The sequence below is a fragment of the Camelina sativa genome, chromosome 12 (assembly GCF_030686135.1).
Source record: "Camelina sativa cultivar CO46 ecotype springtype chromosome 12, ASM3068613v1".
Lineage (NCBI taxonomy): Eukaryota > Viridiplantae > Streptophyta > Magnoliopsida > Brassicales > Brassicaceae > Camelina > Camelina sativa.
The window spans coordinates 5,056,771-5,074,931 of NC_141891.1; the positions used below are offsets into that span (position 1 = coordinate 5,056,771).

The following is an 18,161-nucleotide window of genomic DNA, read 5'->3' on the forward strand; positions in this document are numbered from 1 at the left end:
TTTTGTGTTTTTACTTCTTATTACTATTGTTGAAACTTGAAAGCAAATACAGAATTAACAAATCATTTATATATATATATATATGGTTTTTGTTCTAGATTGAAAATTCAAATGTCTTGACTCAAGGAGAAAAGCAATGCAGGGACAACTTGTAATTAGATACACAACATATTTTGTCAGCTTAAATGATTAGAATATTAAAGTTTGGAGATTTCCACACAACAATAGAATAATAAAATAAGGAAAAAACAGAAGACAAAATATAAGATATTTGATTTTTGCCAACACATAGTCTATTTGACATTATAACCGAAAATATATATTGTTTAATCAGATTTTGGATCGATTTTTATAACTTATAAGATGTATTAACGGTCATGTGTGGTATATTTCCATAACCATATTTGATTAATCAAGAAATCTAGAAAAGAAAAACAAAACCACTATGAGACATGCTCTTGTTCTTGAAGAAAAAACGAGAGAAAACACACACCCACACGCATGATTTAAATTTAGTTCAAGGACAAACCATGAAACAAACTATAAGTTACACACTGAAACTAAGAGTCAGGTAGTTTCTTGAACAATGGACTTGAGAGCAATCGTCTGCAACTCAAGACATTTAATGTAGGTACCAATCTCACTCAACATTTCTTCTACATTCATCACTTCTCCACCTGGCAAAAGCTTCTGCAATTCCCTCAGCTTCTCCTCTATTTCTCCTTCTTTATCGGATCTTTCTAGAATCCGAACTTGATTGGAAGAAGAAGTACTAGTAGTGGTTGGATTCGTTGAGGAAGATAGCTTCTCTAGCAAGAAACGGCTCCATGCAAATTCTTGAGCAGACAAAGCCAAAGCCATGTCTACTTCCCGCTTCACCGTTTGTTTTGAAGAGTTCTTGTTCATGTTGAGCTTCTTGAGTGCAGGAACCAAGTGGCTTGTGTATTTTCTCGTGAAAACTTCACTAGGGTTCTTGTTTGGTTCAAGAGAAAATACTCGTTTCTTCTTGTTTATGATTTGCCTCTCCATATGAGAAATTAGTTTTGCTGCAAAGGAAAGTCTACAAGGGAGAAACTTGCATATATAGCAAACTTTGAATATGAGCGAGATAGAGAAAGAGAAGAGTGGGTCCTATGTTTGTTTGTATATGACAAAGCTTGATGATGTATAAGTAATGTTGTAGAACTTATTTTGAAGTTAATTTTCTTTGTAGACATATATATAAGGTAATATGTTTGGAAATTACTTTTCTTTTTAACTACAAAACACAATAGGATAATTTGATGATAGTGGTAGTCCGTAGTAATAATCTTTTTTGAAACAAAAAAAAAGTATTTTTAAAACAACGGAATTCGAATTTTCATCTAATATTCATGTTGCTGTATAAGATATTTAGTTTCATTAAAATCACGTAAAAAGTATATAAAATTCAATTACATGAAGTTAATTATATAAAAGGGAGTGTATATATATATGGAGAAAAAGAAGGAAAGAATTCGAAAATAATAATGGGTGAGGAAAGAAAAAACACATGGAGTCACATGCAAGAGCTCTAATTTGGCTGCATCACAACTACCCCTAAAGAGGTGCTTTGAGCGACCCTCTTACCATGTGGCTCCATTCCAAGAACAAGACATCAATACAAAACCCCACCTTCTCTTAATGCCTTCACATGTTCCTCTCCCTTATAGCCTCTCTCTCTCTCTCTCTCTCTCTCTCTCTCTCTCTCTCTCTCTCTCTCTCTCTCTCTCTCTCTCTCTCTCTCTCTCTCTCTCTCTCTCTCTCTCTCTCTCACACACACACACACACTTTTTGTATATATACGTTAATACATGCATGTGTATGTGTCCTTTGAATCAATCTCCTAATTAATTTGATGAATCTATGTCATTTCTACCAATACTACCACATTATAGATCTCCTTCATATATACCATCTGAACATTTTCCTTTAAAGCTGCATGTGATGAATTTGGTTTCATTATCCACTACTTTTTGCAAGCTTTGAATACAGATGGTAACAAATAAAATAGTAGGTTTTCTGGTCATCTGTACTGTAAAACTTCGAAACATTTCCAAATTCGTATTTTATACTTGCCACTGCGATTAATACGGCGTAGACCCAAATTTCTTAACGTATATATAGAAGTTAAGATATATACACGTGTTGTCATTAATTGGGTTATACATAATTTTTTATTTGTCGAGGATTTATGCTCCAGTGATTTTAGATTCTAATCATCATTGGCATTTTCAGGTTTTAAATAAGATATTTTCCGTATAAGATTTATAAAATTGATAAATATTGTTTATGTTGACACAAAGGTAACTTTTGAAATGATAGGAAAAGTCTGCGCATTACTCATTTGTTTTTATTTTAACGTATATACCGAACTATTTTTTTAATTTAATATATATATATATATATATATATTAAATAAATGTCCAGAAAATATCTATAACTACTAAACATGGGCGGTTGAGACATTACAAGTTGTCTCTTAATCTATAGTCCTTAATATATGCATTATACACGTTACTAGCTTTTGATGCTAACAGCAAAAACTAAATGGTCTGTTTCTTGGTTTTGTTGTGTTCTTCGTCCTACCACACAAAAAAAAAGTCAAGGGTTAGTAGATTATCAATTAATGTAGCAAGGAAATTGCTTATAATTTTTGTTAGTATGTGATGTTTTCTCTTATACTATTTTAATGCAATTCCATAATCTTTGAACAAACGTGGAAAACATGTATTAACGCTAACCATCTGGATACAGTTTATAGTTTATAGTTTCTTTCATTCAAATACATATATACATTGGACAACACTGAAATATACAAAGGTAGATGAATATGTTCTAGTTGGGAGGGACCATATAAAATACTTTGATCTCTGGTTTTATGGGATATACGAGCTTAGATCCGAAACCTTTTAGTAATTAAAAAAAAAGAAAAAAATATGTTCTAGATGAAAACAAAATAAATGATATCAATCTAAGAGGAGAAAGAAAATGAGATTCAAACCTAGTAGATGTGCATACCAAATTTACCACTAGATACTAGATATTCACACCTATAGTAGACATTGAACAAATAATGCATATAATCATACAACTTTCTTTGGATTTTTGCTTAATGGTTTGTGTCCACCTTTGACTATTTTAACAATCCACGTTGAAAAAATGACAGAATTAAATGTGTGACTCTTGCCAATCACACAATCAAGCTGTAGGTAAAAAAACAGATTTGTAATTATTCAATTGTATCTTTATGCCAAACAATAAAAAAACAATGAATACAAACAATTAATGCCAATAATATAAAAATATACTACTACTATATAACTATTTTGTCTGTATGAACCACAAAGAAATCGTACAGAACTGTCAGATAAATTTGTACAAAGCCTGTGGAGAGATATCTATCGAATATCGTAGATGGCATAATATGACTTGTTTGTGCTGTTCTTCAATTTTGTTTTCTCTTACATATAACTGATATAAGTTTTTTTCTAATAATCTGAAATAAAATGTGTAAGCAATAATAATAATTAAAAGAAAAAAAAACGGACCCAGATAGAGGAGAAAAGATATGGCTTGGATTGGGATTTGGGACTTGGGAGGGACACATCTCATGTGGGTTTGAATTCGAGCGTTTTGTTTCTATTCTTAATTTGGAGCTATTTTCACAAAATGTCCCCACGTGCACTCACTTTAAAGCTTTCTTCTACAAATCCTTCGTTATTGAGAGAAAAAAAAAACTTGTCTATAATGTAAAATTTAGAGGTTTAATGATTGATAAAAGTTATTTTATAGAGGAAGCTACATATTAAAATGGGTGCTTATATATTTGTATGATAGAACAAATAACAAAAATATGTAAAAGAATGCTGACTTCATACTAATTTTGATCGGTGATATACATATAGTTGTAGTTTTTTTTTTTATTTTAATCATTTGTCAACGACTCTAACCGTAAATTGTAATAAGAGATATAAAAATAAAAATAAAAACCATGCGCAAAAAAAAAACAAAAGAAGACAAAGTTACCATTCTCTTTTCAAGACAAGAAACAAATATAAAATCCAGCCACATTTGTGTCAACCATTTTGTACTCTCACGGGTGAATGGTTCCACAATGCAAGTCTATTTCAAATTTGACACTATAAGATTAGTCGCTTAACGATCTGTATTCTTCGTTTTATTTAAGATTTTTCTAATGAAGCGCTTTGTAACACAACCACGTTTATATCTCTGGCTTTGTTAATAAAACATACCGTGTATATATGTATGTAACGAAAACAAAAAAACGTAGAGCATTTTAACCACATCATATTATGTTCCGAAATAATTTAAAACGAAAATAATGACAAACTATTGGCAGGAATCTTTATAAAAAATTATAACTATTTTGCAGTACAAATAATGTGATAAAAAAATTAAGAAGAGGACAGGGAAAACGCAGTAAAGATTTTCTTGTATTTGGTAGAAACTGCAACTACGAGTCTCATCCTCCTTCACATCTTTTGTTTTTTGTTTTTTCTTCTTTCTATTTTGGTTTTCAAATACTAACTCATTTAATTTTACAGAGAGTAAAGGAACATGATATTTTATTGTTTTGCCATAAAAGGAACTCAAAAGTGTACGAAAAAAACAAATTTGAGATTTTGGATACTCTGCGTTGATGAAAAACAAAAAAGATTTATTTTCTCTTCTGTTAGGTCGGTCCATTGGTCCACATGCAAGTAGGCTACTAGGCTTGAGGTCTAAAGAAACTATCACCAACTAACAATTATTTAAGTATATAAAAGAGTAAAAGATGTTAGAGGGTAAATGTTCATCATGATCAGTTATCTAAACAAATAAATGTTAACGGTCATTAGCTAATTCATGGTTATGAAATAACTTTTCTATATCAACTACTATATATATAAGGAGAAAGAACATTGGAATAATATATGCATTGATGTTAGGCCTTCTAAATTATGAGCCCAGCCTATATTGATTGATTATTTTCGTATCAAACATGTCAACTAAATAAGAAGTTTAGATTTTGATCCGATCATAAACTTTTATCAGATTTAAGAGAAACATATAAGTCTGGACTTTTAGAATATAACTGAATCGACCAAGTCGCAGGCTTACCACTTTACCAGTCTGACTAGCGAAATCGGTTTGAGTTAGAAAACACAGGTCGTTGTAATTTAAGAACGAAGAAGCTAGCCGAGACAAAATTTGTATTTAGTTCTTTTTCATTGGGCTAAGATTATGGGCCTCTTCATTAAGAATACAACAAATCAATAAGTCCAGTGTAAACCGAAGGTGACAATGAGGATAGTGGAAAAGATTTTAGTGGTGAGAAGACTTATATGATTAGTTTATCATGACTAACTTGGCAATTTCTCGTTGCAAATCCTGTATAAATGTTGGAGTGTATGCAGTAAAATGAATTGTTTGTTTCCTAATCGTAACACAAACAAACAAAAAATGCATCAATTTTTTCGACTTTGATTGTTTTGACCATCATTTTTATTTTTCACTTATTTACTTAGGAAAATTGTGACATTATGATTTGATTTCAGACATCGAAAGATCTGATTACCCTTATTATCCATAACTGAAACACCTGTTTTTTTTTTTCATTCTTAGAGACCATATATATAAACATAAAACAAAAGAACAGTTGGGATACAATCCAAGTCCCACATCTAAAGTTTGAAAGGACTATCATTAATATATAAAGGGTTAAGGTCAATCTACTAATTGCCAATTGGTTTTTAGTTAGAAGCCATGATAAGCCCAAATTTAACATGGTATCAGAGCCCAAGGTTAAAATTCTGGTGGACCTAGAAGAGTGGATACAGATATGCCTCTTGTTAACCCGAGTAATGGGGGCCCAAGAAGGGGTTTATTATCGATCCAAGTGGGATCAGTTCGAGATGGAGTTATCATCTCGAGGAGGCGAGTTAATATCCCACATGTGGTCCTTGGTTTGAAGGGGAGATTGTTGGGATACAATCCAAGTTCCACATCTGAAGTTTGAAGAGACTATCATTAATATATAAAGGGTTAGGGTCAATCTACTGATTGCCAATTAGTTTTTAGTTAGAAGCCCATGATAAACCCAAATTTAACAAGAACAAGAAAAAGGAAATAAAACCATCTTATTAATCGAAGTTTTCATGAACACTTTTGAACTCCTTATTATTAACAATAAGAACTTAACTTTTTATTTAACGGAATAAAAACAAATCCTCTTAAGGAATAAAGAAAGAAACCAAAAATAAAATAAACGTCAAAACACCTCTAATTGACACGTGAACAATCTCTTCGAATCTCACCAGCATTACCAGTCTTAACACCAACCCGACCCAATTTTGTGATGGCCGAGATAAAAGCTTGTCTAAAAGCTCCTTCACTGTTGGCAAACGAGTTAACCGTAGCTCTAGAACGTTGGTCCGTGAACAAGACTTGGTCTGACGTAAACAAACCCCTTCCTTGTTGGAGATTCTTGAAGTAAGCATTGTCGAAAGTACGTGGGCTGACGGGATCCATGTTGATAGCGATTCGTGGGTCGACCCCGATCGGGCACATTTGTCGGAGTTGAAGTGCGTATCCACTGTTAATACTTGGGTCAATACGTGTTCTAGGACTAAAATTGTAAATACGCTTTGAGAATTTCCCACAATGTGCGAATCCGATAGTATGCGCTCCTGAATAATACAATAACATTAATACTATATCATAATAACAAGTACTACAAAAAAAATATAATCGGTTTAGTTCGTTCGGTTTGGTACCTGAGAGGGCGATCATGTCGGTTTGAGAGAGACCGTGACGGCTGAACATTGAGTTAAGCTGGTTTAGGTTAAAACCGGGCTGAGGCAGTTGCTTTTGAACGCTGGCTATTGTTGATAATCTGCCATCTCTCCTCCCTAGCTCCACAGGGTAGCTCGGTCCTCCGGTCTGCAATTTTTGATTTATTTATTTATCTTGTTATAATCTATCATTGTATACAATGATACCCTTCTTTTTTGGACTATATATATGACCTGTTATTACTTGTACTTGTATAGAATAATATTCACAAGCCGCCAATAAAAAGGTGTCAACTGATATCAAATTAACATTACTTTATTAGTTAACTCGTACCATGCTTCTTATATTTAATAATATGATTTGCTTTTTTTCACAATAAAACTGAAAACGATATATAACAAAACCGAATTTTCAATACCTCGGACTGACATTATATGATATAAAAGGGAAAAAGAGAGGAATATTAATTAAGTTAATGTATATATATATATATATATATTAATTACCAAAACCACGACTTCACGAGTGGCGAGAGCCAAAATGTCAGCACATGAGACTTTGTTGCGGCAGTTAGGATCTCTTTCAACGGCTTGTTTCGCCTTTATCACCGTGTCGAATCCGTCTCCGGCCAGTGACATGTCATCTGGATGGTCTCTCTCTGACGGTGATGCTAACATTATTGACGCATCACATCCCTAAACAATTCATATTAAAATATAAGAACGTAAGTAACTATAATATTTTGTTTGAAAATGATATATAGAAAGATAAACATCTAAAACTCTTAATTCACACGGTTTTTTTTGTAGATTTTCGATAAATTAAATTTTATATTGTAAGAAAATATCATCACGATCGATTCTTTTCAAAAACTAGTTTTGCACCTATGATATAGATATATATAGATAACGTAACGTACGCGAACGAAGCAATCGTGGAAGAAGAGGCGGAGAGTGGCCGGAGCGGTGACGAAAGTCTGCTGGAATTTCTGACGGACGGCGTTACGGACGATGTTTTCGACGTTGGGACATGACCTCTGGTAGAAACCTGTCCGGAGCTGAGCAGAGACACATGAAGAAAGGAGAAGAAGAAGAGAAAATATGGAGAAGAGGGTTTGGGCAGTATTCTTCTCCATGGTTTACTTCAATTAGTTGTCTCAATCTTCAGAGTTGTTAGAGAGTCTCTTTTTATAGTAGATAGAAAGAGAAGTTTAAATTGAAAGGTATCGTACAATTTGGCTAGCCATTTAAATATACAAATTATTTGATGATTATTCTGATGATGATCTGTTGAATGATATATTAAAGAAATCCCTAGCCATAATAAAATAAGGAGTAGAAACTGTTAGGAAATGTGGATGTAACACTCCATCTAGATATTGACAATTTGAGAGGAGGCTAAGGTGAGGCTTTGAGTTATTATTTTAATTTTTCTCTCTATATATATATTTGTAAAATTGTCAAGTAAATCCAGAATTTGGATGTATTGTAGTGGTCTATATTGGTCGAGACGGTGATTGTTTTTTTAAAAATGTATTAAATTGTTCACTGCATAACCTATTAAGGTATGTATATATTACAATTACTCTGGCTTTCAATTGAAAAAGGATCATGCATAAAAGAACAACAAATATATTTACATTTATAACAAAAAATGCCGATACTACGATATGTATGTGTGTATATATATGTATGCAGTGTGCTATACGTTTTTTTATAACCGTACGTATACATGCTTATCTTTGACAACTCAATGGCATGTTACCAAGTTTACCACTTCTCACCAACTACTTAAACAAGATCGAGAGGTGACAAGAAGAAGAACCCATCTTATTTCATTTTACTAGTATGATTAGTATCTACCTTAAAATTTAACTTTACAACATGGAATGTGATTCGAAAGTTGACTTGTCATAGTTAACTAATTTATTCATTTATATATAAGTTACTTGCAATTGTGAAAATATTGGAACAGTTATAGGATAAGACTGAATTAAGAAGAAGAAAAAAATCAATCTAGTGGGTAGTCAGTTAGCACCTTAGTCATACTCAAAGAGATTATTGAATATTTCGTTATATTACAACATATAGGATTTTTTTAGTCTTAAAAATAGTTCTAACTTTTTGTACAAGAAGTTCTGGACCGAGGATTGTAGTTTCTTCAAACTCGGGAAGATGAGAAACTAGAACCATTGGTGGCCATGCGTAAAAGTTAAATATGGAAACCCATGTCATTTAAAAAGTGTAAACATCACATTGTAATGATATTTTGTACCAATAATACTATCATTTAGTATTAGACCTAATTTTAATTGTCGTTAAGACTACAATATTTAATCCTGATTGGGGACAATTAATTTTAAAAGTGTTTCTTTTCTTTTTGAAATTATTAAAAGTGATCGGTCCACAATAAAACAAACTTGTAAGAAGGTTATATTAATGGAATAAATCGGGCGTCGCGGTCACGAACATGTTCCTTGATGCTGTAATATTGTCAATAATTGAGTTAATAATGTTTTGTTTTATTGTTTTTTTATGATAAATTCTCCCATAGATAATACTACTAAAAAGGATAAACAAACAGGAACAAAGCGATAACGCATGTCACTGTAATGCCAACTGCGGATTATTTTAATCATAAGTAAGCAGTTTTCATTCAAGATTTAATCATAACTGTAAAAATAAGGTAGTAGCTATCCAGTAGATAAATTTCCAAAACTAACAATATTTTTTTACGAATTAGACTATGTAATTATTTAATTTGGAGTATAATTTTTTGACAAGATAACTCTTTTGTAGTTATATAAGCGAACAACAACAAAAGGTGCACATATATACACATTATGTGAAAATACATGATTGTAGTAATTTTTCTATCATCCACACTTTAAATGGTGGTTCGACCATATTACGAATATCCGGTTTTCACATTAAAAATTGGATATTTTTAATGTGAAAATGTTAGAAAAAAGAGTTTGTTAAGAGATCTTACATCAAGGACTAGTGACTGCTAACATACATGATGACAATATGTTAATAATTGCTGTATATATAGTTGTGTTCTTGCGTGGGTTGAATATTAAAATTAGCTAGATGATTAGTTTTGTGTTGATAATCCAATTAAGTCTAAACTATAAAGGTTCATATGGTATATATATAATTATCGTTTAGAGTACGACAAGCTAAAAAGCCTAATATCATTAGGGTTCGTTAAGACGTCCAATTAGAGAGATGTGGCAGTATGTGCTGAGTCTGGTGACTCATTTTAATTAGTTTACATACCAAAGAATTCAAACTCTGCAGTTCTAGAGAAACCACTAAAAATAAGTTTCGGCTAAGTACAAAAGATTTTAGTCAATCGCTAGTTGGCATCTGAATTATTAGATCAAAGTGTTTTTAAAAGTAATTAATACTCAAAATCATTAGAAGAGTTATTCTATAAAAGTCTTGACGGCTCTAATAAGGCGTCACATGGCATCTAACCATGATTGAACAAAACGACACCATTTCATCGTCTTCTCTTCTAAACTGCTTTCCTGCATTGACCGAGACATACATAAACAAGACAACAACAAAAAAACAAAAGGAGAGGGAAAGTTACATTTCGCATTCACGTATTCGCGTCCCCAAAAGTTTACGTACCAAAGAATTTAAACTCTGCACTCTACGGAGAAATCACTAAACATCTGTTTAGGTTAAGTTAAGACAATTAATCGCTAGTAGGCACTTGGCATCTCAATTATTTGATCAACGTTGATCCAGAGTGCATTATCCTTTCATAACTCTTATATTGATTTTGAGAATTCGGTACTTTATCAAACGTTGATCATGATTTGAGAATTCATTACTTTGAAGAAAGATTTGACAATCAGAGTGACAGAAGACGATAAACCAAAGGATTATGCACTCTGATTTTTGAATCTTCTCTTCAAGTGATCCAACTTGGATTTAACTCATAGAAACGATAAACTGAATTCAAAATAACCTGTCCTAAATCTTATTGTATCTCTTCCATTAAATCATGGTTACCTAGTACTCCATGCACAATAGGACTCACTTTATGAAAGAAAAAACACACACACAAAGAGATGATAAACAAGTTCAAAGACTTGTTCACAGATGAAAGTGTCTTAAAACAGTCATAATTTCAAACCAAACAAGTTCCACAACTAGGATATGGTTTTCCAAGATACTTGACTTATTAACTTACATAAAAATAGTCTCAAAACACATTCTTAAATTAAGATCCACAAACAAGTTCCACAGCTAGCGATATAGTGCTCTAGACACACTTACCAAAGATCTAAGCTCTTGCTTACTTGATAGATAAGAACGGGACACAGAAGTCAACAAGCAGTGTTGTTGGCCCTATCACATGAATGGTGTCACCAATACATTGTGGAAACACATGCATTTTGCTGAAAGACACATTGATAAGTGCAGTCTTCTTCTTGTACCATATCTTCACAGTTGCAGCAATCTCTCCCTCGATCATCCTCACTGCAACTATAATCACATCTCTAAGCCCAACATACCGTGATTCATAACCTGGCGGGGCACGGAAATTTTTCTACCACACCAAAAAAGATTGAGCAATATTTAAAACAAAACATTAACATTCATCTCTGAAAATTATGAAATTCAACTAAACAACACACTTACATCGACAAGAGAATCAATCTCCGGACTCCACACATGCAGTTTTCCTCCCACAGGTTGACGATGCAACAACAGATTAATTAGTCCAAGCAAATCATTGGCTTCAGCAACTTTTCTTTTCAAGGAAACGCGAGGTATGTAAGAAGCAGATGATGGTGAAGGCGGAACCAAACACCCCAAACGTGGCCAAAGACCTTCTTTTGGAATCCCTTCTTTCAAAGCAAAAGCAAGGGCATCTTTCACAGTGAGCACAGAGCGTTGCCCGTCTTCCTTCTTGGGACAAGCATTATCCACCAAGAACTGAGCTGAGTAGGGAGTTAACTCAGTGTCGAGCTTATGTATAAGCCGTGCACCGCTTATCAGTTCCGCTGCTACCAAAGCCGCAGATTGAGACGCATCTGACAAAGACAAGAAACATATGAAAATGAATCCAATGCTTGTTGTTGTAATCAATTCAATTCGCTCTTTCAAAGGATGAGATTCAACTAAGAGTATAAGACTATCCAGATAAAAACCAAATCACATCATGATGCAACAAAGAAAGTAAAATATCTCTCAAAGATTCAAGATTTTGATAAGTTACCGTAATCTTCTTGCGCCTTCATTGCTCGGTCGCAATCTGGATGACAGGAGGCTGAGGAGGCAGAGGAGGCCATCTTGAATTACTTAGGGATTCCTACACACATAAATATGAAATTTTGCATACAAAAGATCTCAGAAGCGAGTCCAAAGTGGTAAAATCAACATCAAGCAGACGAAGACATTCAGATAAAACAAAATCAGAGCGAGACCAGCAAAAACAGAGACAAGACTTGACAACTAACTAGCAAAACATTTGAACATCAACATAACTATTTCTATTTCAAGTTGCAGAGAAAGATTCGTCGAAAAGAGAAAGCTTTCCGAGTAAACTAAACTAACGTTTTCAAATACAAAGAATAACTCTAACCCTAAAACTAAGAAGGACTCAAACATCATTCATCCAAGCAAAAACAAGTTTAAAACCCTAAAACGTAACTACAAAAAGTTCACTGAGAAGGCTAAATCACAAGCAAAACCTGGAAACAAACCCACGAAACAAGCTAGAAAAGCTCGAGAGAGAGAGAGAATTTGTTACCGGAGGAGACTCAGAGAGAGAGACAACAAACGGCGGAATCAGAAACAGTGGTCACAGTCGCAGTCACAGTCGCCCGAAGCAAATTAGGGAAAGTTCCCAAATGTGACAAAAGCTCATCCTCGCGAAACCCTTTATTTCCCCAGATTAGTCCCGAAACGATGTCGGATTAAGACTTGAGTTCTTACTGCTCAAAACTATGCCGTTTTAATATAAGTCAACATAGTAGTACCATACAGTATAATAATTGAAGTTAAATACAAAAAAAAAAAGAAAATTTATAATCAGTTCTAAACGTACTTACTTACTAGGTAATTAGTCCACGCAATGCATGGTTATATGCATAATAGTTTTGATTATATTTCTTAAATTTTCTTAAATTAAAATATTGTTTTACAAAAGTATAATCTCAAAAAAAAATACTAATGTATGAATCTCAAAAAAATATTAGTCAATATTTTTTTGGTATGGTTATTTATTATACAAATTTTAAAATATATAAACTTTTATATAAATCAAAAATTAAACAATACTACAAAAAAATATTACAAATTGATAAGCTAAATTAATATAAACTAGGATATATCCCGTGCTTAAAGCACGGATCAACATTTTTAAAAAATTTATAATATAATAATAAAAATTATTGTTTTATTTAAAAAAAATATATTTTGTTTGAGATAATATTTATTTTGAATTGTTATGTAAATCTATTAGTCTATTTGAATTCTTATTATTTTAGAATATTATAGTATTTTATTTTTGATGTATTATTACATTTTTATATTGTTTATTTGTTGTATTTGCATCATTATTTTATAAAATATAAAATAGTAATTTTAATATTATAATTGTCAGCAAATAAAAAATATTAAATTATCATTTATATAAATTTAGTTTTACTAACCCGCCGATGTGGAAATTAAAACACACATTTTCATATAATGAGTAATATATTTTCGTTTTTAAAAATTCAAATCACAACATATGCAGAAAAATATGCATTTTCTTAATTATAAGTATTATATGAAAATTCCAAACAATTTGTAAATAAAATAAAATAAATATGATAGGAGAATCATAATTTAGTTATTAAAAATAATTGTATTGTATACTTGGATATAAAATCTTAGTTTTTAAAATCCTGATTGGTTTATATATATTTTTTAAAAAATAATTAGTAATTTCGTCCATAATTTATTAGAGAAAGAAAATATTTTTTTAGATTTTTTAATATTTGATCTGTGAGTGTTTTTTATTTTTAATTAATTATATTTATTTAAATTAGTTAATTAAGCTTAATTAATTTTTTCTAATGGCAATTGAATGTAATTTTTTACACATTTTAAGGTTAGTTTCATATTTGTACTTCTCAATTAATATAGTAGGATAATAATATAGAAATTTAAACATTTTCCCAATACGAGAGAATCTATGTTTATGATCATGTTTTATAGAGGTTATATATTGATTTAAAGATTTATTCTTAATGACATTGTAAACATAAGACTGTAGTATAGTAAAATTGAATCAAATAAAATTATTAAAAAATTTAGTAACTACGTATAAAATTATTGTATATAGAATATTCCTCATTTCAAAGTTTAAAACAATTAAAATAATTAAAAAATATTAAAATTTTACCAAAAACATTTTTTCTTGAAAGATAAATATATTAGTTGGAGGAATGAATGTAAAATTATTGGGTAGGAGTTACATTTGAGTTAAATGTAGAGTTAAATGGAGTTAAATACCTTTAAAAGTGGGTTAATTATAAATAAATATTTTAATTTATTTTTGACTTAAAAGAAAAGGAATACCAAGTGGCTCAATCAAATTTTAAACTTACACTTTTTGATTGTTTTGTTGATATAAACTCAACACTCACACATAATATTCCAAATTGAAAATATTACTTTTGAAGGGACAAACTAAATTAGTTTTATAAAAAAATTATATGAACTTCAATCTAAAGATTTTTTAAAACCCCAAGAATAACTTCAATCCTTTTGTTTTTCACTCCTCAATTTAATTTATAGTGCTAGATTTCATACTAATGGTTTCATCTTTAGAGGATTTAGTTAAATGGTATTTTAATAATTATATTATTTTCTATATTTCACTTCCAGTTAAACATGATTTCTTTTTGGATTCATTTTTTTATTTTGCTTAAATCAAGAAAATCAATTTTTTATAATTAAGTTCTTTTTGTTTTCAAAAACCTCAAATCTTAAATAATATAAATATTATATTGATCTTTACATATTTATTTATTGGATCACAAAACAACATAGACTTTACAAAATAAAATAGAGTTTATAAATGGATAATTATATTGATCATTCTAAATTATTAAAAATGATACATGAATATGTGAGATAACCAGAGTACATAATAAATAATTAGAGACAGATCTTTTCAACTTCATGACCTTATTGTGTGGTGAATATTGTAAGAGTATGAAAAATAATGACTTATAAGATGTTAATCTAAAATAGATAATGAAGATAAACTTTTTAAAACAGATTCTCAAATAAACTTGATTTTTTGTTAAAACCAACATATGTGAATTTAAATTTAGTTATGAAAATTTTAAAAATAAATATGAATAGATTAGAAAGGCAAGAAATATAAAAGAATATTTTATTTTTATATAGAATCAAGAAATATATAAATAAAATAAAAATTGAAAACAATGTTAATAATATATAATACTTTCTAAATTAAAATATAGAATCAAACTCTTACAACACATATTAGATATAACAACATTTGATATTGGTGAGAGAAGAGGAGAGAATGATTACTTATAAGATGATAATCCAAATTAGATAATGAAGATGAATCTTCAAATCTAAAAACAATGAAATATATATATATATATATATATATATATATATATATATATATATATATATATTATGTAGTCTCTAAAATTAAAATTTAGCATTAAAATTTTACAATGATATTTTATTTGGTTTTTTGTAACCCATACAACAAAAATAAGAAATTGAAAAAACATACAAAAAAATGATTTGAGATATTGTGGAAGAGAATGGGAGAAGTGGAAGAGAATGAGAGAATGTGAAAATGAGAAAGTAAAAAAATATCAGTATGAGAGAATGAGGCAATGCTTATTTATATGATAAGAATTGATGGAAGTTATATTTAGAATTATTGGAGTTACAATTATTATTTATTTTGATTGAATAAAATTGAGTGGTGGAATATGATTAATGCATAATTTATTTTATTTTCAGTTACAATTTTATTTTAATGTATGAATTAATGTATTATGTTAATTGGGTCTTAAATATTATTTAAAGCAATTAAACAATTAAAAAGCAAATAAAAAAAATAAAAAAAAATTCAAAAGTATTAAATGAAAATCAACCAATAAGGAGAGACCAAAACCTTACTTTAATATATATGATTAAGTGGTAATTCGTTCTTTTTTCTTTTTTTTTTTACTTAACAAGCGGTATTTCTATAATTTAGAGAAAATGTAGTTACCATATACAGTAATTATCTGAAGTTAAAAAAAAAAAACACTCAAGGTATAACAGAACAATTTGCTGTACACCAAATAATTAAAGGAAACATTCAATTCTCAACTTCTGCAAAAAAAAATTACAGAGTCTATTTGTTCTTAGAAGAAAACTCACTAAATAAAATTTTACTTTTTGAAACCAAATTTCCTCCATTTGATAGCAAAATAACCCCAAGAATAAATAAAATCAAAAGAAGACGTAAAGGTCAAAACCTATGACCTGAAGACGAAACAATCCCAAAATATAAAGAAGAAAAAAGAAAAAAAAAATCTAATCTCAGCCATTAAACTGAAGAAAAAAAATGGAGACTGAAATAAAAAGAAACAAGCAAACAGATGATGAAAACAAATAAAGAAAGAAGAAAGAAATAAAATTAGAGAAAAAAGAAAAATGAAGACTGAAATAAAGAGAAACAAGCAAACAGATGATGAAAACAAATAAAGAAAGAAGAAAGAAATAAAATTAGAGAAAAAAAGAAAAATGAATACTGAAGTAAAGAGGAACAAACAAACAGATGACGAAAACAAATAAAGAAAGAAGAAATAAATAAAATTAGAGAAAACAGAAAAATGGAGACTGAAGTAAAGAGGAACAAACAAACAGATGATGAAAACAAATAAAGAAAAAAAGAAAGAAATAAAATTAGAGAAAAAGAAAAATGGAGACTGAAGTAAAGAGAAACAAGCAAACAAATGATGAAAACAAATAAAGAAAGAAGAAAGAAATAAAATTAGAGAAAACAAAAAAATAGAGACTGAAGTAAAAAGGAACAAGCAAACAGATGATGAAAACAAATAAAGTAAGAAGAGAGAAATAAAATTAGAGAAAACAGAAAAATGGAGACTGAAGTAAAGAGAAACAAACAAACAGATGATAAAAACAAACAAAGAAAGAAGAAAGAAATAAAATTAGAGAAAACAAAAAAATAGAGACTAAAGTAAAAAGGAACAAGCAAACAGATGATGAAAACAAATAAAGTAAGAAGAAAGAAATAAAATTAGAGAAAACAGAAAAATGGAGACTGAAGTAAAGAGAAACAAGCAAACAGATGATGAAAACTAATAAAGAAAGAAGAAAGAAATAAAATTAGAGAAAGAAAAATGGAGACTGAAGTAAAGAGAAACAAGCAAACAGATGATGAAAACAAATAAAGAGAGAAAAAATAATAAAATTAGAGAAAACAGAAAAATGGAGACTGAAGTAAAGAGAAACAAGCAAACAGATGATGAAAACAAATAAAGAGAGAAGAAATAAATAAAATTAGAGAAAATAGAAATGGATTGGAGACTGAAGTAAAAAGAAACAAGCAAACAGATGATGAAAACAAATAAAAAAAAAGAAGAAAGAAATAAAATTAGAAAAAAAAAAATAGAGACTTAAGTAAAGAGTAACAAACAAACAGATGATGAAAACAAATAAAGAAAGAAGAAGGAAATAAAATTAGAGAAAAAAAAATGGGGAATGAAGTAAACAGAAACAAGCAAACAGATGATAAAAACAAATAAAAATAGAAGAAAAAAAATAAAATTAGAGAAAACAGAAAAATGGAGACTAAAGTAAAAAGGAACAAGCAAACAGATGATGAAAACAAATAAAGAAATAAAATTAGAGAAAAAAAGAAAAATGGAGACTGAAGTAAAGAGAAACAAGCAAACAGATGATAAGAATAAATAAAGAAAGAAGAAAGAAATAAAATTAGAGAAAAAAGAAAAATGGAGACTCAAGTAAAGAGGAACAAACAAACAAATGATGAAAACAAATAAAGAAAGAAGAAAAAAATAAAATTAGAGAAAATAGAAAAATTGAGACTAAGGTAAAGAGTAACAAGCAAACAGATGATGAAAACAAATGAAGAGAGAAGAAAGAAATAAAATTAGAGTAAACAGAAAAATTGAGACTGAAAGAAAGAGATACAAGCAAACAGATGATAAAAACAAATAAAGAAAGAAGAAAAAAATAAAATTAGAGAAAACAGAAAAATGGAGACGGAAGTAAAGAGAAACAAGCAAACAGATGATGAAA

At 29.8% G+C, this 18,161-nt stretch overlaps 3 protein-coding genes across 3 annotated transcripts; all 3 read right to left on the reverse strand.

Annotated features, from left to right (window-relative positions):
- Positions 1-389: 389 nt before the first annotated feature.
- LOC104730302 (transcription factor bHLH146) lies at positions 390-1,118 on the reverse strand. Its single transcript, XM_010449454.3, has one exon. It carries the CDS (start codon positions 1,027-1,029, stop codon positions 568-570), a length of 462 nt encoding a protein of 153 aa, XP_010447756.2. The 5' UTR covers positions 1,030-1,118; the 3' UTR covers positions 390-567.
- A 5,026-nt stretch (positions 1,119-6,144) lies between these two features.
- LOC104730303 (peroxidase 45) lies at positions 6,145-8,228 on the reverse strand. The gene is made up of 4 exons (XM_010449456.3): positions 7,736-8,228; positions 7,323-7,511; positions 6,798-6,963; positions 6,145-6,710 (listed from the first exon to the last, which is right to left on the reverse strand). The coding sequence occupies exons 1-4, from the start codon at positions 7,949-7,951 to the stop codon at positions 6,304-6,306; spliced, it is 978 nt and encodes a 325-aa protein (XP_010447758.1). The 5' UTR covers positions 7,952-8,228; the 3' UTR covers positions 6,145-6,303.
- Positions 8,229-10,941: 2,713 nt separating this feature from the next.
- LOC104730304 (protein HEAT-INDUCED TAS1 TARGET 1) lies at positions 10,942-12,766 on the reverse strand. The gene is made up of 4 exons (XM_010449457.3): positions 12,592-12,766; positions 12,058-12,150; positions 11,478-11,872; positions 10,942-11,385 (listed from the first exon to the last, which is right to left on the reverse strand). Exons 2-4 carry the CDS (start codon positions 12,128-12,130, stop codon positions 11,131-11,133), a joined length of 723 nt encoding a protein of 240 aa, XP_010447759.1. The 5' UTR covers positions 12,131-12,150; positions 12,592-12,766; the 3' UTR covers positions 10,942-11,130.
- Positions 12,767-18,161: the final 5,395 nt, after the last annotated feature.